At 43.6% G+C, this 23,659-nt stretch overlaps 1 protein-coding gene across 1 annotated transcript; it reads right to left on the bottom strand.

Annotated features, from left to right (window-relative positions):
• Positions 1-10,552: 10,552 nt before the first annotated feature.
• Positions 10,553-19,402, bottom strand: LOC115150589 (integrin beta-7). Its single transcript, XM_029694036.1, has 15 exons — positions 19,066-19,402; positions 18,735-18,814; positions 16,796-16,991; positions 16,427-16,597; positions 16,077-16,318; positions 14,734-14,889; positions 14,503-14,598; positions 14,205-14,294; positions 13,534-13,680; positions 13,097-13,299; positions 12,479-12,705; positions 12,141-12,348; positions 11,774-11,967; positions 11,325-11,485; positions 10,553-11,001 (listed from the first exon to the last, which is right to left on the bottom strand). The coding sequence occupies exons 1-15, from the start codon at positions 19,127-19,129 to the stop codon at positions 10,933-10,935; spliced, it is 2,304 nt and encodes a 767-aa protein (XP_029549896.1). The 5' UTR covers positions 19,130-19,402; the 3' UTR covers positions 10,553-10,932.
• Positions 19,403-23,659: the final 4,257 nt, after the last annotated feature.

The raw sequence follows: 23,659 nt of genomic DNA, 5'->3' as shown, positions 1-23,659 counted from the left end.
GTAACCCCTCCATCTCCTCCAGCAGCCCAGTAACCCCTCCATCTCCTCCAGCAGCCCAGTAACCCCTCCATCTCCTCCAGCAGCCCAGTAACCCCTCCATCTCCTCCAGCAGCCCAGTAACCCCTCCATCTCCTCCAGCAGCCTCTGAGGAGAGAGAGAGAGAGTTTAAAAGGATATTTAGGGACATACCAAAATGATCTCATCATCACCGTAAACCACAAATATATAGTAATCAATACCACACCTTTTTGCGTCTACTGTACATTATTTCTCTTACCCACCTCTTACCTACCCACCAATCTTACCGAGAGTATAAGCATTCCTTCAACATACGTTTTTGAATGAATATGCTTCATTCAGCAACAGAACCCCTCTCATTTTACTTTATCCCTTTTCAACCAACCCCAGATGTACTTCCCTTCCCACCAGTCTGAGTGAGTCTTACCTCCATCTGTGTGTTCAGGGCCCTTCTCCTGTCCCACCACTTGGCCTTCTCTGACACACAGCTCACAGCCTTCTGCTCCTTCTGAACACTAGCCATCTCCTGCACCAGCCAGCTGATAGGGTGCTGGTGATACAAAGGAAAGACAGAGGTCACTCACAAGTAGCAACCAAGGTTGAGACAACTATTAAAGGTTTAGAGAGAGAGACAGAGAAGAGAGATAATTCATCTCCAAGTCTAAGCCTTTGGGGGGTGGGCTCTACTAAGCTAACATATGGAATTGTTTTAACATGATCATACCATGGATGATTTAGCTATTTGATTTAGAATTCTAGGACCCCTGTAGGTACATAAACAAATATTTGATAAAATATTGAATTTGGCCTTTAATACTATAGCCCAAAGAAACGCATTGAATGACACATTCATAAATGGAAAAACAGTCCCCATAAGGAATAAGGTTTTGAAGTGTCTGTCCTATATCTAGGAGATGTAAGAAAGCTCTGGAAATATTTATGTTTTTTGTTGGCACAAAACTACCTCCACATGTCCATAAATGTTTTAAACCGGTACCTTCAGACAAGCCCCATAATAGTTATGGGGGTTGTAGAGCAAGACGGAGAATACTATCGTGTTTGTGAGAGTCTCCCCTTTCCATAGTGGGGTCATATTAGTTTGTAACCCAAACGGTTCAGACGCTACAAACAGAAGTTGGGAAAATGTTTTGCAAGTAAAACGTACACTCTTCCCTCTGATTGGACCAGCAAATAAAACCCTGTAAATAAAAAAAAACAAGAAAATCCTGCCGACTGGTTTGCTTAATATAAGGAATTTGAAATGATTTATACTTTTACTTTTGATACTTAAGTATATTGTAGGAATTGCATTTACTTTTGATACTTAAGTATATTTAAAACCAAATAAGTTTTTTACTTTTACTCAAGTAGGATTTTACTAGGTGACTTTTACTATTAAGGTATCTTTACTTTTACTCAAGTATGAAAATTGGGTACTTTTTCCACCAGTGATGAGTGGACAAAAAAATGACCGTCTGCAGCGCGGGGAGAAATTCTCTCAGCATCCACTCAGCACCCACTTACATGAGGCGATTGGCCAGGTATCGTGTCATGTGATGGCGGGTGGTTATGCCCAGGGATTAGGCATGGAGGATTGCAATGGGGACGGGATCCCTTTGCCCCAGTGAAAGGGGCCAGTAGGCCACAGAGGCGGGGGTAGAGGTTGGGTGGGGGGAAATGCTGCAGAGCCAACCAGGCGGAGTGAAGCAGAGACTACACTGCCTCCACAGGGAGACCATCTGTGTGGAGAGAACAGAGAAAAGGGGAGGAGGGGAAAAGAGTTTGGTTCAAACTGAGGACTCCTATTAACCCTAAAACCATGTTCATTAGCGCTGTAGCAGGGTGCTGCTGTCAGCCTTACCTGGTCCAGTGTTAGAGCGAGAGAGGTGGGCCTGGGCTTGCAGGACCCTCCCTGTGTGCCCCCCACTCCTCAGCTTAGACAGACAGTCTCACTCTCCGTCACCACACAGGTCCCTCCTCAGGATCTCAAAGTATATGTCTGGGCCGTCCAACACCATACCTGTAGAAAGAGAATAGGCAAAATACAGTCGGTTAAAATGTGATATTAAATTATGATAATACAACACCCCATTCCTTCAAGCCTGACCTGGGTGCCCACTGCATGGGCAGGCAGATATTTATACAGTCTATCGAGTAGACACAACAATAAATATTAATCTTCCTGGCTGCACCATTCACGTCAGTCTCTGTGTCTGACGCTATCAACTCTTCGATACTGGAGTCCATATTAAGCCCATCCACCCCCTCTTGAATGGTCCTCATCTGCTCTGGCTCCTCACTGTGTCCTGTCCCTGTCCAGGCTGCTGTCTTCTGGGTCTGCCTCTCCTGGCTGGGGCAGACTGGGAGGCAGAGGACGTAGAAGAGGCCAGACAGGAGGCCAGAGCTTTAGCCCCCAGAAACCTGGCCCTCAGGGACCCCAGATCCGGAGAGGACTTGGAAGCCACGAACGCCAAACCAGCCTCCAGGACGTTCCAGGGACCTGCAGCCTTCCCTAGCCTTAGCTCCAGACCTGACAGGGCCATGCGCAGGAGCACCAGTGCCACCAGGTCCTGGAGCTACAGGGTTTGGGCGGGAGGGTCTTGAGGGGGAAGAGCTAGCCAGTTTGGCGGCCATCTTGGCAATAATGCTCTTGCAGTGGGCCAGGGCGGCCATTTCGAACTGATGGCTGGCTCAGTCGTCAGTGGGGCTTAGCTGGAGCCTGTGTGGTGGCCCAGCGAGCAGTCAGGCTGGGCTCGGAGCAGCAGGGACAGTGGCATTCTTCCCATGGCCCAGGGAGGAGAGAGCCAATGCTGGGGCCGGGCTTTGAGGGGTGGGGAGCTGGAACGGTCCCTCTCGATGGGCTCCTTGGGGAACCAGCGGGTGCTCAGGAAGGCCTGACAGTCCTCCTCACCATTGGGGAGGGGAGACTTTGGCTTCGGTGCCGTACAGCCTTTCCTTGATTTGAGCTTCAACTCCACCTTCTGCTACCCATTAGTAAAGTCTATAGGAGAACCAGAACAGGATTGGTAATGTTACAGAGAATGGCAGAAACTGCCTGGAGAAGGAGTCTCTGGCTCCTCCTCCAGCAGTCTCAGGGATTTGTGGGTATTTGTATTTATTATGGATCCCCATTATCTCAGCTACTCTTCCTGGGGTCCAGCAAAATTAAGGCAGTTTATACAATTTTAAAAACATTACAAAACATTCACAGATGCATTGTAAGGCCCCTACTCCACCACTACCACATATCTACAGTATTGAATCCATGTGTATGTGTGTATAGTGCGTATGTTATCGTGTGTGTGTGTGTGTGTGTGTGTGTGTGTGTGTGTGTATGCATGTGTCTGTGCCTATGTTTGTGTTGCTTCACAGTCCCCGCTGTTCCATAAGGTGTTTTTTTTCTTTTTTAAATGAAATTTTACTGCTTGCATCAGTTACTTGATGTGGAATAGAGTTCCATGTAGTCATAGCTCTATGTAGTACTGTGCGCCTCCCATAGTCTGTCTGGACTTGGGACTGTGAAGAGACCTCTTGTGACATTTCTTGTGAGGTATGCATGGGTGTCCGAGCTGTGCGCCATTAGTTCAAACAGACAGCTCGGTGCATTCAACATGTCAATACCTCTCATAAATACAAGTAGTGATGAAGTCAATCTCTCCTCCACTTTTAGCCAGGAGAGATTGACATGCATATTATTAATATTAGCTCTCTGTGTACAACCAAGGGCCAGCCGTGCTGCCCTGTTCTGAGCCAATTGCAATTTTCCTTAGTCCTTTTTTTGTGTCACCTGACCACAGTAGTCAAGGTGCGACAAAACTAGGGCCTGTAGGACCTGCCTTGTTGATTGGAGAAAACGTGGAATGGATCAACAACATTGTAGTTACCCCACAATACTAACCTAATTGACAGAGTGAAAAGAAGGACAGAAAAATTATTACAAAGCATGCATCTTGTTTGCAAAGTTCCACCAAAGTAATACTGCAAAGAAAACTGGCAAAGCAATTAAAATTTTGTCCTGAATACAAAAAGTTGTGTTTGGGGCAAATACACTGCTCAAAAAAATAAAGGGAACACTTAAACAACTCAATGTAACTCCAAGTCAATCACACTTCTGTGAAATCAAACTGTCCACTTAGGAGGCAACACTGATTGACAATACATTTCACATGCTGTTGTGCTAATAGAATAGACAACAGGTGGAAATTATAGGCAATTAGCAAGACACCCCCAATAAAGGAGTGGTTCTGCAGGTGGTGACCACAGACCACTTCTCAGTTCCTATGCTTCCTGGCTGATGTTTTGGTCACTTTTGAATGCTGGCGGTGCTTTCACTCTAGTGGTAGCATGAGACGGAGTCTACAACCCACACAAGTGGCTCAGGTAGTGCAGCTCATCCAGGATGGCACATCAATGCGAGCTGTGGCAAGAAGGTTTGCTGTGTCTGTCAGCGTAGTGTCCAGAGCATGGAGGCGCTACCAGGAGACAGGCCAGTACATCAGGAGACGTGGAGGAGGCCGTAGGAGGGCAACAACCCAGCAGCAGGACCGCTACCTCCGCCTTTGTGCAAGGAGGAGCAGGAGAAGCACTGCCAGAGCCCTGCAAAATGACCTCCAGCAGGCCACAAATGTGCATGTGTCTGCTCAAACGGTCAGAAACAGACTCCATGAGGGTGGTATGAGGGCCCGACGTCCACAGGTGGGGGTTGTGCTTACAGCCCAACACCGTGCAGGACGTTTGGCATTTGCCAGAGAACACCAAGATTGGCAAATTCGCCACTGGCGCCCTGTGCTCTTCACAGATGAAAGCAGGTTCACACTGAGCACATGTGACAGACGTGACAGAGTCTGGAGACGCCGTGGAGAACGTTCTGCTGCCTGCAACATCCTCCAGCATGACCGGTTTGGCGGTGGGTCAGTCATGGTGTGGGGTGGCATTTCTTTGGGGGGCCGCACAGCCCTCCATGTGCTCGCCAGAGGTAGCCTGATTGCCATTAGGTACCGAGATGAGATCCTCAGACCCCTTATGAGACCATATGCTGGTGCGGTTGGCCCTGGGTTCCTCCTAATGCAAGACAATGCTAGACCTCATGTGGTTGGAGTGTGTCAGCAGTTCCTGCAAGGGGAAGGCATTGATGCTATGGACTGGCCCGCCCATTCCCCAGACCTGAATCCAATTGAGCACATCTGGGACATCATGTCTCGCTCCATCCACCAACGCCACTTTGCACCACAGACTGTCCAGGAGTTGGCGGATGCTTTAGTACAGGTCTGGGAGGAGATCCCTCAGGAGACCATCCGCCACCTCATCAGGAGCATGCCCAGGCGTTGTAGGGAGGTCATACAGGCACGTGGGGGCCACACACACTACTGAGCCTCATTTTGACTTGTTTTAAGGACATTACATCAAAGTTGGATCAGCCTGTAGTGTGGTTTTCCACTTTAATTTTGAGTGTGACTCCAAATCCAGACCTCCATGGGTTGATAAATTGGATTTCCATTTATTATTTCTGTGTGATTTTGTTGTCAGCACATTCAACTATGTAAAGAAAAAAGTATTTAATAAGATTATTTCATTCATTCAGATCTAGGATGTGTTATTTGAGTGTTCCCTTTATTTTTTTGAGCAGTGTACAATACAACACGAAACTGAGTACCACTCTACATATTTTCAAGCATAGTGGTGGCTGCAACATGTTATGGGTATGCTTGTAATTGTTAAGGACTGGGGAGATTTTCAGGATAAAAATCAAGCGAAATGGAGTTAATCACAGGCAAAATCCTAGAGCAACACCTTGTTCAGTCTGCTTTCCACCAGACACTGGGATATGAAGTCACCTTTCAGCAGGACAATAAGCACTTTGCAACATCTGCTGATGTAAATAGGGCTTTATAAATACATTTGATGATAATTTGATTTCATCTGATTGGAAAACACAAGGCCAAATCTACACTGGACTTGCTTACCAAGAAGACCGTGAATGTTTCTGAGAGGCCGAGTTACAGTTTTGACTTAAACCTGCTTGAAAATCTATGGCAAGACTTGAAAATGTTTGTCTAGCAATACTCAACAACCAATTTGATGGAGCTTGAAGAATTTTGAGAAGAATAATGGGCAAATACTGTACAATCCAGGCATTTATTATTAAAAACAGTACTATATGATTTCAATGATACAGACAATGGCCACATAGGCCTATATAATGAATACACTGTACAGAGAATACTTTATGTAATAATATTGAGAAACATACTTACAAGAACATTATCCTACATCACAGCTATATTTCTTAATTCAGACCAAAACACAAAAATAATTCATTAAGAAAAACTGAATGTAATGCAATACCATGTGCACAAACTGGAAAGGAATGACACTTCACAAGACTTCATACCAAGCTTCAGAACATTTGATCTATCTAAGTGTTTTGTAATGTTCTCATGACAATGTCATTTGTTCCTCTTACGCCCGATGTCCACCAGATGCATATTAGTTTTGTTTTTCCATACTTGACGCAAGTGCTTCGCTTTTCAACTAGCTAAAAGGTTGCTAGTTGGAGTCTGTGTGTTAAGGCCTACTTCTGTTTGTATCACCATACAGTAAAGCAATGAACGAGTTTAAAATACTGAAAGCATGCGGTACACCGAACGCACCGCAGCTTAGTGCAGCACCCCCAGCGTAGCATTGCGGACTGCTCCATTGACAATGAATTACTTCCGCAAAAAGTTTGCTGTATCTGGTGTTTGCTGCATAATAATAATAATAAAAAAAAATCCCTTATGTATTATTCTCCCCTAACCCTACCACCACACCCCTAATTGGAGTAAACTAATGGATGACAATACTTAGACTTCTACTTCCAGCTTATACATACTATAAACATTTTACAGACATGGTACATTTTACAGCTAGTGTCCATCCTCCTCTGGGTACATTGAATTCAATACAAAGCCTGAACAGTTTTGAACAAATTCATTTCTCAAAAAATGAAGGAGAAGCAAGAGAGAGAGAGAGAGAGAGAGAGATAGCTATATTTAGTTGTATTTTATTCACTTTCACTTACTTAGTCAGCTAAGGCAGCTAGCTAATTTAGCCTACTCAAACACCTGGCTCAAACAGAGAAGGATGCTATGTTAGCTAGCTGGCTCAGGATATCCAACACTGGAACTCTTCCAACGCAAGGTACGTTTTCGGTTTTATGAATTTATTGCCACTGGGGCTCCCCAGTGTAACTGCTAAACTGCTTGCTGTACACTGCACTGCATGATTGTAGCGTGTTTACTAAATCATTAGTTCTAGTAGCCATGTTGACTATGACATTAGCTAATATGGTGACAACGACGTAGGATGTGTGTAGCGGTTAGCGGTTATGATATGAAGGTTTGGCTTGGAAAGGTTTTTTCACCTGGGGATAAACATACTTGGATTTGTCCAATAGAAACTTTTGTTTGCAACTGTTTGGACTAATAATTACACTCTAGATCAGCTAGAAGCAGGCAAGAGTGTGCAAGGCGGTATTGATTATGTCACTGTCTGTCACCTTGATTACTCACATTTTTCTCTTGACCTGTTGTAAACTTGCATTTGCAGGCTAGGTTGTAGCAATGTCATGATTGGTATAGGGACAATTCTAGGATCATGTAGCCTAAACCTATCGATGTTACATTGAGCTGTAATATGAATGACAGTCATCAATATGTAAGGTATAATCAACGAGGGGCTATGCATGGGAAATAATGAACATGTGGAAGGTGTAGCGCGGAGTGGAATGACCTTCCACAGAGCAACATTTTTTTCCAGAGAACGCATTGAGCCACAAGTTGTTTATCCATTTTATACCATGGCTATAATTTAAAACATTTGCCGCTAGAAATCTGGTCAACATCCACTGAAGTAGCTAGCAAGTTTATTAGATAACTACAGTAGTTGACGTAAATGTAGTTGCCTTGGTAACCAAACAAACATACTTGCTAGTTAGCTAACCAAACCATCAGTCCTAGTTTGCTATTCTGAAAATCAAATTAAACAATGCTGATATACCCTGCGAGTTATAGGGAAATAATGCACGCTCTAGAATGCCCTTCAAGACAATTAGAAACGAGTATTCAACAATGCCACTGTATAAGATCTATTATAAACTGGGTGGTTCGAGCCCTGAATGCTGATTGCCTGAAAGCCGTGGTATATCAGAACGTATACCAGGGGTATGTTGAAACATTTATTTTTACTGCTCTAAATACATTGGCAACCAGTTTATAATAGCAATAAGGCACCTCGGGGGTTTGTGGTATATGGCCAATATACCATGGCTAAGGGCTGTATACAGGCACTCCTAGTTGCGTCGTACAAAAGAACAGCCCTTTGCCGTGGTACAGTGGCTTGCGAAAGTATTCACCCCCGTTGGCATTTTTCCTATTTTATTGCCTTACAACCTGGAATTAAAATGGATTTGTATCATTTGATTTACACAACATGCCTACCAGTTTGAAGAGAAGACAAGAAATAAAACAAAACAGAAAACTTGAGCATGCATAACTATTCACCCCCCAAAGTCAATACTTTGTAGAGCCACCTTTGCAGCAATTACAGCTGCAAGTCTCTTGGGGTATGTCTCTATAAGCTTGGCACATCTAGCCACTGGGATTTTTGCCCATTCTTCAAGGCAAAACTGCTCCAGCTCCTTCAAGTTGGATGGGTTCTGCTGGTGTACAGCAATATTTAAGTCATACCACCGATTCTTAATTGGATTGAGGTCAGGGCTTTGACTAGGCCATTCCAAGACATTTAAATGTTTACCCTTAAACCACTCGAGTGTTGCTTTAGCAGTATGCTTAGGGTCATTTTCCTGCTGGAAGGTGAACCTCCGTCCCAGTCTCAAATCTTTGGAAGACTGAAACAGGTTTCCCACAAGAATTTCCCTGTATTTAGCGTCATCCATCATTCCTTCAATTCTGACCAGTTTCCCAGTCCCTGCCGATGAAAAACATCCCCACAGCATGATGCTGCCACCACGCTTCACTGTGGGGATGTTGTTCTCGGGGTGATGAGAGGTGTTGGGTTTACGCCAGACATAGCGTTTTCCTTGATGATCAAAAAGCTAAATTTTAGTCTCATCTGACCAGAGTACCTTCTCCCACATGCCTTTTAGCAAACAACAAAAGTCTTTGCTTATTTCTTTCTTTAAGCAATGTTTTTTTTCTGGCCACTCTTCCGTAAAGCCCAGCTCTGTGGAGTGTACAGCTTAAAGTGGTCCTATGGACAGATACTGCAATGTCCGCTGTGGAGCTTTGCAGCTCCTTCAGGGTTATCTTTGGTCTCTTTGTTGCCTCTCTGATTAATTCCCTCCTTGCCTGGTCCGTGAGGTTTGGTGGGCGGCCCTTTCTTGGCAGGTTTGTTGTGATACCATATTCTTTCCATTTTTTACTAATGGATTTAATGGTGCTCCATAGGATGTTCAAAGTTACGTATATTATTTTATAACCCAACCCTGATCTGTACTTCTCCACAACTTTGTCCCTGACCTGTTTGGAGAGCTCCTTGGTCTTCATGGTGCCGCTTGCTTGGTGGTGCCGCTTGCTTAGTGGTGTTGCAGACTAAGGGGCCTTTCAGAACAGATATATATATATATATATATATATATACATACACACTGAGATCATGTGACACTTAGATTGCACACAGGTGGACTTTATTTAACTAATTATGTGACTTCTGAAGGTAATTGGTTGCACCAGATCTTATTTAGGGGCTTCATAGTAAAGGGGGTGAATACATATGCACGCACCACTTTTCCGTTTTTTATTTTTTAATTTTTTAAACAAGTAATTTTTTTCATTTCACTTCACCAATTTGGACAATTTTGTGTATGTCCATTACATGAAATCCAAATAAAAATCCATTTAAATTACAAATTGAACCAAAACCTCAAGGAGTGATGAACACTTTTGCAAGGCATATACCACACCCCCCTCATTCCTTATTGCTTAAATAGAAATAAGACCATGCTCGTAAAAAAATATTGTCCTCCTAATCTTAAACGGCACCGACCGCCATTGGTTTCTACAGATGGTAAATTAAAGATTAACATTTTTATTATTATATTATTGATTGATTGACTATGGCTTTTCAAGTCAGCCAGCAGTGCTATTTGCAGAGTTAGTTCTAGGTAAATGTTGTGATTTTTCAGCCATTCCTGAACTTGTAACCAAAAACAAGCTACATACATATGAGCAGTACCAAAACAATTTATCTAATGATTCTGTCTCTTCGCAGCAAAATCTGTAGAGCTGGGATGGTTGTATACCCATATTCAATTTACATCAACAACATAGCTCAGGCAGTAGGAGGCAGTCTTATTCTAAACTGGCCCCTCCCTGGATTATGTGTTAAACGCTCTACAACAAAGCTTTCTTAGTATCCAACAAGCTTTCTCTGCCCGTAACCTTGTTCTGAACACCTCCAAAGGTCATGTGGTTCGGTAGGAAAAATGAAACTGAAATTGTAACCATTTCTATGGCTTGTTTTAAAAATAGGGATATTTTGGGGAAGTTTTCATTTTAAAATAACCGAAAGTGAGAGGTTATAATCTGGACAAAGGGAACAAGGCAATTTTTGAACAAGGGGTGAGCCATTCTTACTAATCTGCTGGAGAACCAGTTCCGATTTAAGTATAACTTTTATGACTGAAGCCTTTAGAGAGATTCAATATTCTATTATTTTATCATTTTAGCCCTTCGAATTCATATTTATTATATAAATAGGCCCGTTGAATTTTTCCAATTAAAGTGGATAAAGGAACAAGCGGTTCCTCTTCTAGAAGTTAGGATCAGTATATGGTCCCGCTTTCGCTTATTACTGTATATAACAGATTTTCCTGAAGTAAAGTGTTGGTTGGCTTCAGAGTTGAATGGGTTTGGATCAGTCCTCTTGAATGTGTATGGGGTTCATAACTATGGTTGTGGCGTCCTGGAACAAAGGATTTTCGATCTGAAACACAAAGGACCAACAAGAGATAAGTTTAGTACAGAGCGAGCATCATGTTATCAACAACCAACACTTAACATTATAAATCTTGCATTAAAGACTCCTTAAGTTGATTATTTGCTTAAAAGAAATGACAAAACAACAATAAGAAGACCAACCACATTCACAAATAATAAAGAACTCCACTATTCATACAATAAACTATGGGACTGAGAACAATAGACAGATATTTGGTTATGAGAAACGACCAGTTAACGCAGAGACATCTAGCCTATTTGACATATCATGGTGATTCATTGTCATGTGTATACTGTTCTTTCTCTCACATTTTTCCAGACTACAGTCTCCGTTGCTTTGAGGAAGCTGTCATACTCTCTCCGGTAGTGGAACTCCAGCATCAGCCAGCTGATGAGGATCACTGCGATGCCGATGAAGATGATGCTGGACACCGAGCTGCCAATGATCACATAAGTCTTGTCAACAGAGCCTGCCAGGGATGTGAAGAGGAAGAGTTTGTAGTAGAACACGAGTCCTGACTTTTTGTCTAATGCAAAGCATCTTTGATCAAACAACTATAGCAGAATAGGTCCGTATAAGCAGAATAAGGATGTCATAGGAGTGATCTTTTTTAGGTGTGCCTAAGAGCTAGCAATATTATGAATTGCTCCAATGAGCAGTGAGAATAGAAATGGTAAAAACAGTAAGCCAGTTGGATACATAGCCATGTTAAAATCTTGAAAATAAAGGATAATGATTAGAGATGAACTTGTCTCACGGGGCAGATCTGCGTAGAGGACCAGGATGTTGCCGTCAGGGAACAGCTCCACTTTGTAGGAGATGGTGTCTTCTCTGCAGGGGAACTCCTGGGGTCCCTCAACCCAAGTGGACTTGACTGAGCCACATGGTCGGCTACAGTTACTCTTTAGGCCGTCACTTTCCTTATTGGCCAATTCACATGTCACACAGGCCCTGGAAATGTTACACAAAGACAGGTTAACAGACATGCTGAAGGTACACAGGCACAGACACAGACACTGCATTATTGTAATGTTAAGTGTTCCTGTAAGGTCACAATTGAAGTACTAAACTTTGGCAACCTGGAAACTCAATCCAAAATGACTAAGTTATTTTCTTGTACTCACAGGAATTTTGCGCATGCATCAGCAATCTTTGAGCAGTTCATGCCAAAGAAGTCGTTGTTGCACTGGCACTGGTTACACTGGCATGTTCCCTGGCCATTGCACAGCTTCCCAGCAGTCCTGCACTGGTCGGTGAGGGTGGAACAGTCACACGCAGAGCCATTGTAGTTGGCATGACACTTACATGTTCCACAGTCACACTGCCCATTACCTGCAGGAGACAGGCGGCAAACGTTGTCAAACACAGCTGAAAAATGGGCTGCAATAAGGTGCAGCTATAAGGAACACATTCTTAACCAATCAAAATGCATGGCCTGGACTAACTGTTTTAGTTTACTCACCACCGCAGAGCATGTTGTTGTGGCGGTCACAGCTGTTGTCATCACATTGGCAGAAATCCCCATGGTGGGTGCCCTGGCACACACATATGCCACACTCACAGCTCCCGTGCCCGCTGCATAGCAGCGAGGAGCTGTCTTGGCCACATGTTGTGTCCATAGAGTCAGCAGAGATCATGTCCTTAGGCCGGTCACACTCACACCTCTGACCCAGGTGATCCTCGTCACAGCTAAAGGGCACAGCATTTTACAAAAACGATGAAAAAAATTGGGTAAAACAACAAAAAACGGGACATTCTGGGACTTAATTTGGGCTAGGAGTTTTTTCTGGTCAGGTCACGTAATCAGGGAAGACTTCTAGCCCTACTCATCAGTACATCAAAAACACTTTAATTACTGTAACAAAGGAAAACTATTAACTTGAATCCCCTCAAGTTTTGATTGTGAGAACTTTTATATTTGATACATTCCTTTAACTATAGAAACTTGTTTACTGCTATGTGGTAACAGTCAAACTACAGTCTGAAGCTGTTTCCCGTACTGTGTGCAATTTGTAAGCACAGTTCTCTATCTCACCAACCAGGAGGTGCTGTGAGTTTTCAACATAATTTGAGGACTTGCCTGCAGATTCCGCAGTTGAGCGTTCCCTTTTCATTGCAGTGTGTGGACTGCTGTTCTCTGTCATGGCAGTCACAGTCACACAGGGTTTCCACGGAGACCTTCAGGGTCTCGCTGATGCCCTGCAGTTTGAGGAAAAACTGCTTCTTCTCCTTCAGACATTCTCCTTCAGACGTTGAAATATTCAGACTCACTGTGAAGTCAACCTGGGCGCAAGGGAGAGGATAATACACAATAAATTGGTCCGTAACACAAATCCTATACAGTATACCATTAAATAAAACCAGTGTATGCTGTTTTTTGTTGTTTTCAGCCATTGATTTCAAGTGAACTACTATTACATAACTACATATATGACATGACTAAATCCATTTAAGACATGAGCCTTGCTCTCCTTGTTCACATCTTGTTTTTGCCCTCCACCCTGCTTTGGGCCAGACCTGCTGGTTGAGCTTGATGTTCATGCACTCGCCCCTCCTCTGCCATGGGGTGTTGACCCCTTCTGCAGGGGTGCAGTGGGATCTGTAGGTCACGTCCAGACCTGAGGGGGCTCCATGGTGCTCCAATAAGATAGTGGAGGACAGGTTCTGTGAACAAATATGCATTACTATAGATAGGAGAGTTGATGATGTTACATTTTTGTCTATGTGTCCAATAAATGGAATTTCATTGCAAAGCCACAGTGATACGTTTGTTTGTAAGTAATACATTCCAAAAGTAGTTTATATTTCTCTAGGCCTAAATGTCTTAAATTCCTAGAGAAATGTAGGTCTATCATGTATGAAACCTTAACTTTACCACTAAGAAGATTGACACATAATTTGCCAATATATTTTTCTACCCGTGAGAGCATAGCACACACTATATCCGTCACTAGCTAACCATGAGGCCAGGGATTCCAGTGAAAATACGTATGTGAGCTGGTTCTACTATTTTAGTCTGCTGTGTGAGTCATGGCCATAACCACAGACATGCTTCTATGTCCTCTTTTGAACACGCATTTTATAGGTCATTGCAGCCTTTTGCAATTGAAGTATTTCACAATTTTGCAGTAGCTTGGCACTAATTATTGTCAACTGTGTTCTAGGCTTGAGACCGTTTAGATACTCACATTGTAGGCCTCTAAGATGAGCTGGACCACGTTGCTGGAGTCGTTCTTCAGGACTCCCAGCACTGACTGAGGGATTAGTTTACTCAATGCCTAGAGAAGTGTGTGTGTGTGTGTGTGTGTGTGTGTGTGTGTGTGTGTGTGTGTGTGTGTGTGTGTGTGTGTGTGTGTGTGTATATATATATGTGTGTTTGTTTAGGTATGGGCACAATAGGGAGAGACGGGTAGAAATACAGAGGTTAAACATTTTGTGAACTTTTGTAATTTGCTTTAACAAACTATCTCTCCTGTCAGTCCTGACCTTGTAGGCAGCAACACTGTCTTCGGTGACAGCAAAGATGAGCTGGATGTTATTGGCTGCCAGGACCCTGGCGAGCTGGCCAACCGATGGGTAGTCCTTAGACACATAGGAAGTGGATTAAATAGCCACAGAAAGGCGGCGTAGTTGCCCAGCTCCTCCACAACAAATGTCACTGAAACAAGCTCACATCTTCTTAGTGTTGATCATCCCACCCATCTGTTGATAACTCACATATTTAGTGCCATCGTAGAAGCCGCTGCCGTTGAGATGACACTTCCCATCATTAGGTTCAAATATCCCAGCCAGCCTGCCGTCCCCGGCAATGTGGAAGGTGTCATCTGACGTGTAAACCAGGATCCGGGTGACATTGTTCCAACCAATCACACCCTGGAGGAAGGGAGGGAGAGAGAGAAAGGGAGAGAAATAGAAATGGACATTGTTGACATATGTTGTAGCAGACTGGTCTCCTAGACTAAACGTAACATAGTAAATGTAAATTCACATTAATATGATATGTAACATTTGGTATGGTTTCATAAGACGGAAGGTTGCTTAAGGCAAAAACGAAAGGAGGGTGGTTGGTCGGAGTGGATGGGTGGGCGTATATAATTAGTTTGAATCTCATTACGGACAATTTTAGCAACTACTTCCTACTTTTTAGACTTTGCAACTACTTAGCATGTTAGCTAACCCTTCCCCTAATCATTTTAGCTAACCCTTCCCCTAACCCTAACCATTTAACCTAAATCCTAACCCTAACCTGTCACGGTTGTCGTCTGGAATGGAGGACCAAAACGCAGCAGGAATGTGGATGCTCATCTTATCATTTATTTTAAATGAAGAGAACACCAAAAACAACAAAACAAAGAACGCATGAACAACAAAACAGTCTTGTAAGGCTCACACAGGCAAAACAAGAAACAATCTCCCACAAACACTAAACCAAATTACCCATATATAGGACTCTCAATCAGAGGCAACGAGAAACACCTGCCTCCAATTGAGAGTCCAGCACCCAAACCTAAACATAGAAAACCTAAACTAGACAACATGCAGAAATACAACCTAGAACAACTAACCTAGAACATACACCCAAAACCCAGGAACACATAAATCAAACACCCCTCTCTAACACACACAAACCCCACCATACAAAACAAACATCCCTCTGCCACGTCCTGACCAAAATACTAAACAACTACTCCCTCTGCTGGTCAGGACGTGACATAACCTTAACCCCCAACCCCTAACCTAGCTAACGTTAGCCACCTAGCTAATGTTAGCGTTAGCTACCTAGTCACCCTTAGCTAACATTAGCCACAACAAAATGGAATTCGTAACATACGATACGTTTTGAAAATTCGTAGCATATCGTACATTTTGCAAATTCGTAAGATATCGTATGAATTGCAATTCGTAACATATCATACGAATTGCAATTTGTAACATCTACAAAATGGAGTGTCTCGGATTTACATACAGAATAATACAAAATGCTCTGAGACCACATTGGTTGTAGACATCCTAGCCTCTATACAGAGGTAACTGTGTTTGGTCATGTATGACAGTCCTACCTGGCAGACAGCTGCCTGCATGATGGCGTCAAAGCCAGACTCGGGGGAGTCCAGGTTTCCAGAGATGATCTGGTTGCTGACCCTGGTCTTGAACTCGGCCACGTCTTGGGTTAGTCCCAGAATGTTCTGGAAGCTGAAGGCAGGTTGACAGGTGTACAGGCGGCTGGGGCAGGGGTTGTTCTTCTTGTCCTTAACCTGGCTGACATACGGCAGAGCCACCTTGTCCACAAACGAGCCAAAGCCTGATAGGGAGAGAGGAGAGGGATAGAGATGGACAGGATGAGGATAGGTGGCATAGTCAGATGACTACACACAGTTGATTGAAATCCTAACTTCTCCTCAGAACTCACCTACGCGGACCTTCTTGGTGACGTTTTTTAGCGTAGAGAGGATTTCCTGGCCCAGATTCTTGATGGTATCCAGGTCGTCCCTCATGGAGAAGGACAGGTCCATTAGGTAGTACAGGTCTATGGGGTAGCCCTCGGCTCTCTTGAATGACACACTGAAGGTCTGAGGGACTCCTGAAACGAGACGGGTCAGTTAGTACAGTTATGGCAAAGCATGCATCAATAGGATACTAACACTGTTATGTCTAGTACTTCACACTCCTTAATAAAGGATCAATAAAGCACCACAAATAATTTCAGATTTGGACCCGTCTTTGCTTATTTACTGAGAAATACTGAGCAGCTGCTGTGTACGAGTCATTAAATTCTCACCGACTCTGAGTTTGAAGAGGAGGTTTTGTGGCTTAAGCTGGACCACGCTGTCTGGGTCGCTGCTGAGCTCATTGTTCTTTAGGAAGACCAATTCTGATTGGGGGTTGATGATGTCTGTCTGCTCACAGCGCCTGGTCCTCAGAGACTCAGCAGTGTCACACCTCCGCTCAGTGGACTCCCCAGACTTCAGGAAGTCCTGTCAGGAGGATAGGTATTATGGTCTTAGTTCAGTGTGTCGGACTAATGATATAGACAATAAAACACTGACTCATAGCAGTGGGGTGCCAGGTTATCATGTGGGCCTGCCTCCTGTCAGTTAAACAGATGGGGTTACATCTCTGTTTTAGGCTTAGAATTGTTACACAAAAACATTGTTATTATTTTTAAACATACATGGGACATGTCATTATGATACATAGGACCTATAGACTAGACCGTTGCTTTGGAGAAGGGGTTAGATTGCAAGGAGAAATGACAGACAAGAAGTCAAAAGCCAACAAACATTTGAATGTCTTGATTCATGCAGAAAAAAAGCAGTCAACAACAAAATGACACAGAGAAAATAATGCAGCTAATTTAAAGTATTGAAAGTAAAATGTGCAGGAAATGAACATGGAAATAGAAAGACGGAAGTGAGTTTGACACCAGTAGCATGACACTGTCATAAGAAATCACAGAGAGCTGCAGCAGCACAATACACAATTCAAATATCAACCCCAAACACGAGGGCAGGTTAGAGAACATACAGAGAAACCACTCTCTTCAACAAGTTGTGTAAGACATGAGCACCCAAGCCAGACAGTGTGTTTACTGATTCTGATGAAGGAAATTGATGGCCGAAACGTCATGTTTTCAACTTGAAATAATAAAACCGTTTTTAATGTTAGCAAGAGTCACACAGATTATTTTTAAATATCCAAGCGAGATAAGCATGAGATAAAATGTGTCCTAAAACATCTTCCAAAAGGGTTCTGGACTGTCCCCATAGGAGAACACTTTTTGGTTCCAGGTAAAACTATTTTGTGTTCCATGTAGAACCCTATGTGCAAACAGTTCTAAATGGAACCCAAAGGGGGTTTTACCTGGAACCAAAAGGGTTCTACAGTCCCATCCCACTGGTCAAAAACTGGTTGAATGAACATTGTTCCATGTCATTTCAACCCAAAAAATCTATGTGATGATGTTGAATCAACGTGGAAAACTAATTGGATTTGCAAAGTCATCAGCGTAAGGGCATTTCATCTTTTTTTCACCCAACTTTTAACCTAAATCCAATGACATGGTAAAATGTTTAGTTGATTTCACATTGAATTCACGTTAGTTGACAACTCAACCAAATGTAAATCAAAACAATATGTTGAACTGACGTCTGTGCCCAGTGGGATACGTCAGTCATTTGATACTAGTATAAATGGCTGAGGATACTTATAAACTTTTCCTTTAAATGTATAACAATGTGAAGGAGGAATTGAAACATTCACTTGACCTAACTGTCTTTCAGTCAATCTCTCACACCTCTTCTCACCAGGAGGTAAAGAGTTGTTAGCAAAACTGTTAGCAAAATGTCTGCCAAACTGTAGAAGCTGTTGAAAAAATAAGATATATATTATCTTACATGAGCTTGATGGGACATCACTGTCTAAGATCTCACCAAAAATGCACAAGGATATCACCATTCAGACCGCAATGAAGACCTATAGTATGTTGGTTCCTACTGTAAGTAGTTCTACAGTGGCCCTAATGTCGTTGTCCCTACATGTTGTCTACAGAGATGGGGCCCATCAGAGAGCCGTAAGTCAACTCACAAAGCATTCAAAGGCCGTTGAGTCCAAGAATTAAGAGTAGAGAAAGTATAGCAAAACTCAAGGATAAAACATGATATTGTTTTAAACAAATACAGGCAGCAGCAGCAAGCTAGTGGATACATGATAAGGCTGACCTTGTGTTTGCACCAGGCACATCCAGGGCTCCTCAGGCAAGCTGAACATGAGGGCTGGGATACACATATTAGGGGGATCCCTGACACACCAAACAAAACAGTGAAATATTTTATTACCCCTGACTCTTTCAGACACAAACACACAGCAGAGATTGAGGAGATTGTGTTTGCTCTCCTAACGGACCTGCCATTACACATGTCTGCCTTGTCAATTCAGAAAGTGAATTCTAATTCAACAATTGCAAAATCCTAATTTGGAATTAAATGACACTTCAATTCAATTTAAATGGGATACCCCCAACCCTGACTAGTAGTTGTAGATGAGACTTACCTTGAATTTGGATCTGTCCCACACAGTACAACATAAAGGTTCCTAATAGAAAGAAGCCAACCATTGCCTGAGGATAGCGACGGAATGAGAAATAGACAGACAGAGAGGATTAGGAACTTCTCCTGGTTAGAAAAAATCAAGAGAGTTGTGAGAAGACGGAAGCAGGAGGCAGACACAACACAGCAGACAAGTCATTTCCCCTTGAGTTCTCACAAATTGTCAACCACCTACCCCACATATTTCATTTTCGGACGTTTCTGTAGTCGGTGCTCTTGGAAACAAGAAAGATAATCCACAACCAATTCTGAGCCACTAGTTTGAAACCAGAGGCTTTCTCCAATCTCCTTCATGTGAAAAATGAAACTCAAAGCTAAACCAAACCTTATTTCTACTTCAGAAACGTTCCCCTGAAGTTCCTATATTGGTATGATCACACATGATAGGATCAAAGAATTATAGTGATTTGAATATCACTCTTACATTTACAAACACATACTGAACAAAAATATCAATGCAACATGTAAAGTGTTGGTCTCATGTTTCATGAGCTGAAATAAAAGATTGCAGAAATGTTCCATACGCACAAAAAGCTTATTTATCTCAAATTTGTTGCACAAATTTGTTTACATTCCTGTTAGTGAGCATTTCTCCTTTGCCAAGATAATCCATCCACCTGACAGGGGTGGCATATCAAGAAGCTGATTAAACAGCATGATCATTACACAGGTGCAGCTTGTGCTGGGGACAATAAAAGGCCACTCTAAAATGTACAGTTTTGTCACACAACACAATGCCACAGATGTCTCAGGTTTTGAGGGGGCATGCAACTGCCATAGCGACTGCAGGAATGTCCACCAGAGCTGTTGCCAGATAATTTAATGTTAATTTCTCTACCATAAAACGCCTCCAACGTCGTTTTAGAGAATTTGGCAGTACGTCCAACCGCCCTCACAACCGCAGACCACGTGTAACCATGCCAACTCAGGACCTCTACATCCATCTTCTTCACCTGTGGGATCGTCTGAGACCAGCAACCCGGACAGCTGATGAAACTGTGGGTTTGCACAACCAAAGAACTTCTGCACAAACTGTCAGAAACTGTCTCAGGGAAGCTCATCTGCGTGCCCATCATCCTCACCAGGGTTTTTACCTGACTGCAGTTCGGCATCGGAAACAACTTCAATGGGAAAATGCTCACCTTCGATGGCAACTGGCACGCTGGAGAACTGTGCTCTTCGTGGATGAATCCCAGGTTCAACTGTACCGGGCAAATGGCAGACAGCAGGTATGGCGTGTGGGTGAGCGGTTTGCTGATGTCAACGTTGGGAACAGAGTGCCCCATGGTGGGGGTGGGGTTATGGTAGGGGCAGGCATAAGCTACGGACAATGAACACAATTACATTTTATTGATGGAAATTTGAATGCACAGAGACACCGTAATGAGATCCTGAGGCCCATTGTCGTTCCATTCATCCACCGCCATCACGTCATGTTTCAGCATGATAATGCATGGCCCCATGTCGAAAAGATCTGTACACAATTCCTGGAAGCTGAAAATGTCACATTTCTTCCATAGCCTGCATACTCACCAGACATGTCACCCATTGAACATGTTTGGGATTCTCTAGATCAATGTGTATGACAGCGGGTTTCAGTTCCCACAAATATCCAGAAACTTTGCACATCCTTTGAAGAGGAGTGGGACAACATTCTACAGGCCACAATCAACAGCCTGATCAACTCTATGGGAAGGAGATGCAACCTGCCTAAATAACTACAGACCCGTAGCACTCACGTCCGTAGCCATAAAGTGCTTTGAAAGGTTGGTAATGGCTCACATCAACACCATTATCTCAGAAACCCAAAACCCACTCCAATTTGCATACCGCCCAAACAGATCCACAAATGATGCAATCTCTATTGCACTCCACACTGCCCTTTCCCACCTGGACCAAAGGAACACTTATGTGAGAATGCTATTCATTGACTACAGCTCAGCGTTCAACACCATAGTACCCTCAAAGCTCATCACTAAGCTAAGGATCCTGGGACTAAACACCTCCTTCTGCAACTGGATCCTGGACTTCCTGATGGGCCAACCCCAGGTGGTGAGGGTAGGTAGCAACACATCTGCCACGCTGATCCTCAACACTGGAGCTCCCAAGGGGTGCGTGCTCAGTCCCCTCCTGTACTCCCTGTTCACCCACGACTGCATGGCCAGGCATGACTCCAACACCATCATTAAGTTTGCAGACGACAAAACAGTGGTAGGCCTGATCACTGACAACGACGAGACAGCTTATAGGGAGGAAGTCAGAGACCTGGCCGGGTGGTGCCAGAATAACAACCTATCCCTCAACGTAACCAAGACTAAGGAGATTATTGTGGACTACAGGAAAAGGAGGACCGAGCACGCCCCCATTCTCATCGACGGGGCTGTAGTGGAGCAGGTTGAGAGCTTCAAGTTCCTTGGTGTCCACATCAACAACAAACTAGAATGGTCCAAACACACCAAGACAGTTGAGAAGAGGGCACGACAAAGCCTATTCCCCCTCAGGACACTATAAAGATTTGGCATGGGTCCTGAGATCCTCAAAAGGTTCTACAGCTGCACCTTCGAGAGCATCCTGACTGGTTGCATCACTGCCTCTGACCGCTAGCCACTACAGAGTGTAGTGTGTACAGCCCAGTACATCACTGGGGCTAAGCTGCCTGCCATCCAAGACCTCTACACCAGGCGGTGTCAGAGGAAGGCCCTAAAAATTGTCAAAGACCCCAGCCACCCCAGTCATAGACTGTTCTCTCTACTACCGCATGGCAAGCGGTACTGGAGTGACAAGTCTAGGACAAAAAAGCTCCTCAACAGTTTTTACCCCCAAGCCATAAGACTCCTGAACAGGTAATCAAATGGCTACCTGGACTATTTGCATTGTGTCCCACCCACCACCCCCTCTTTTACGCTGCTGCTACTCTCTGTTCATCATATATGTATAGTCACTTTAACCATATTTACATGTACATACTACCTCAATCAGCCTGACTTACCGGTGTCTGTATGTAGCCTCGCTACTTTTATAGCCTGTCTTTTTACTGTTGTTTTATTTCTTTACCTACCTATTGTTCACCTAATACCTTTTTTGCACTATTGGTTAGAGCCTGTAAGGAAGCATTTCACTGTAGCATTTCACCTGCATTTCACCTGTTCTATTCAGCGCACGTGACAAATAAACTTTGATTTGATGTGTCGCGTTGCATGAGGCAAATGGTGGTCACACCAGACACTGACTGGTTTTCTGATCCACACCCCTACTTATTTTTATTTATTATATTTTTGTTGTTGTTGTATATTCTCCCCAATGTCGATCTTGTCTCATCGCTGCAAATCCCCAACGGGCTCGGGAGGCGAAGGTCGAGTCATCCATCCTCCGAAACATGACCCGCCAAACCGCACTTCTTAACACCCGCCCGCTTAACCCGGAAGCCAGCCGCACCAATGTGTCGGAGGAAACATTGTTTAACTGACGACCGAGGTCAGCCTACAGGCGCCCGGCCCGCCACAAGGAGTCGCTAGAGCGCAATGAGCCAAGTAAGCCCCACGGCCAAACCATCCCTAATCCGGAAAACCCTGGACAAATTGTGCGCCGCCCTATGGGACTCTCGATCACGGCCGATTGTGATACAGCCTGGGATCAAACCCAGGTCTCTAGTGATGCCTCCAGCACTGAGATGCAGTGCCTTAGAACGCTGTGCCACTCGGGAGGCCCCCTTACATTTTGTTTGTAAGGTATCTTTGACCAACAGATGCATATCTGTATTCCAGTCATGTGAAATCCATAGATTAGGGCCTAATGAATTTAAATTGACTGATTTCCTCAGTAAAATCTTTGAAATTGTTGCATGTTGCATTTATATTTTTTTTCAGTGTACTTACTCATCCACAACTATACCCAACGTTTAAAAAAAAGCTACTCATCCACCTACTTTACATACATTACACTCATACATTTCAAGGCCTGCTTTGAACTTGGCTTTTGGGCATTACAGCCCCATATCTATGGGCCTCATCCAAGATATGCTCTCTTTCTCTCTCTCTCTCTCTCTCTCACACACATACACACACAGCAGATGTTCTGGGAAGGAAGTTGACCTGTCTGGCTCTGAAATGTAGCAGACGTTGACTAGCACAAACCACAGACTTCAGATTACTTAGTGCAACTTTTCTGACTGGCTGGGAGACTACCTGTAGTTACATAGAGGTCATCATATTGTGTCCACACACACACTTTACACATGTTTGGTACACTTTATAACATTTGTAACTGAAGAAGAAAGAGTAAAGAGGGAAATGGTCATGGTTAAGCTTCATGACTCATAGAAACCAGGAGACCTTGCACTAGCAGGTGCCACGGTCTTCATCTCTTCTGTCAGTCATCATCATTGTTTCCAATCAGCCTAAGACCATTTAGCGTTTTCAGCATTTTTGAACCCATACTTACATTTTGATATTTGTTCGATTACTAAATGCATAACAATTGTATTATTGGGGTTGGCTGTACTTAGCCTATTAGGCATATTTTAATAAAAGACAATGTAA

The sequence above is a fragment of the Salmo trutta genome, chromosome 16 (genome assembly GCF_901001165.1).
Source record: "Salmo trutta chromosome 16, fSalTru1.1, whole genome shotgun sequence".
Taxonomy (NCBI): domain Eukaryota; kingdom Metazoa; phylum Chordata; class Actinopteri; order Salmoniformes; family Salmonidae; genus Salmo; species Salmo trutta.
Note: the sequence above shows the minus strand (reverse complement) of the source record. Positions and strands in the feature narration are given on the sequence as shown.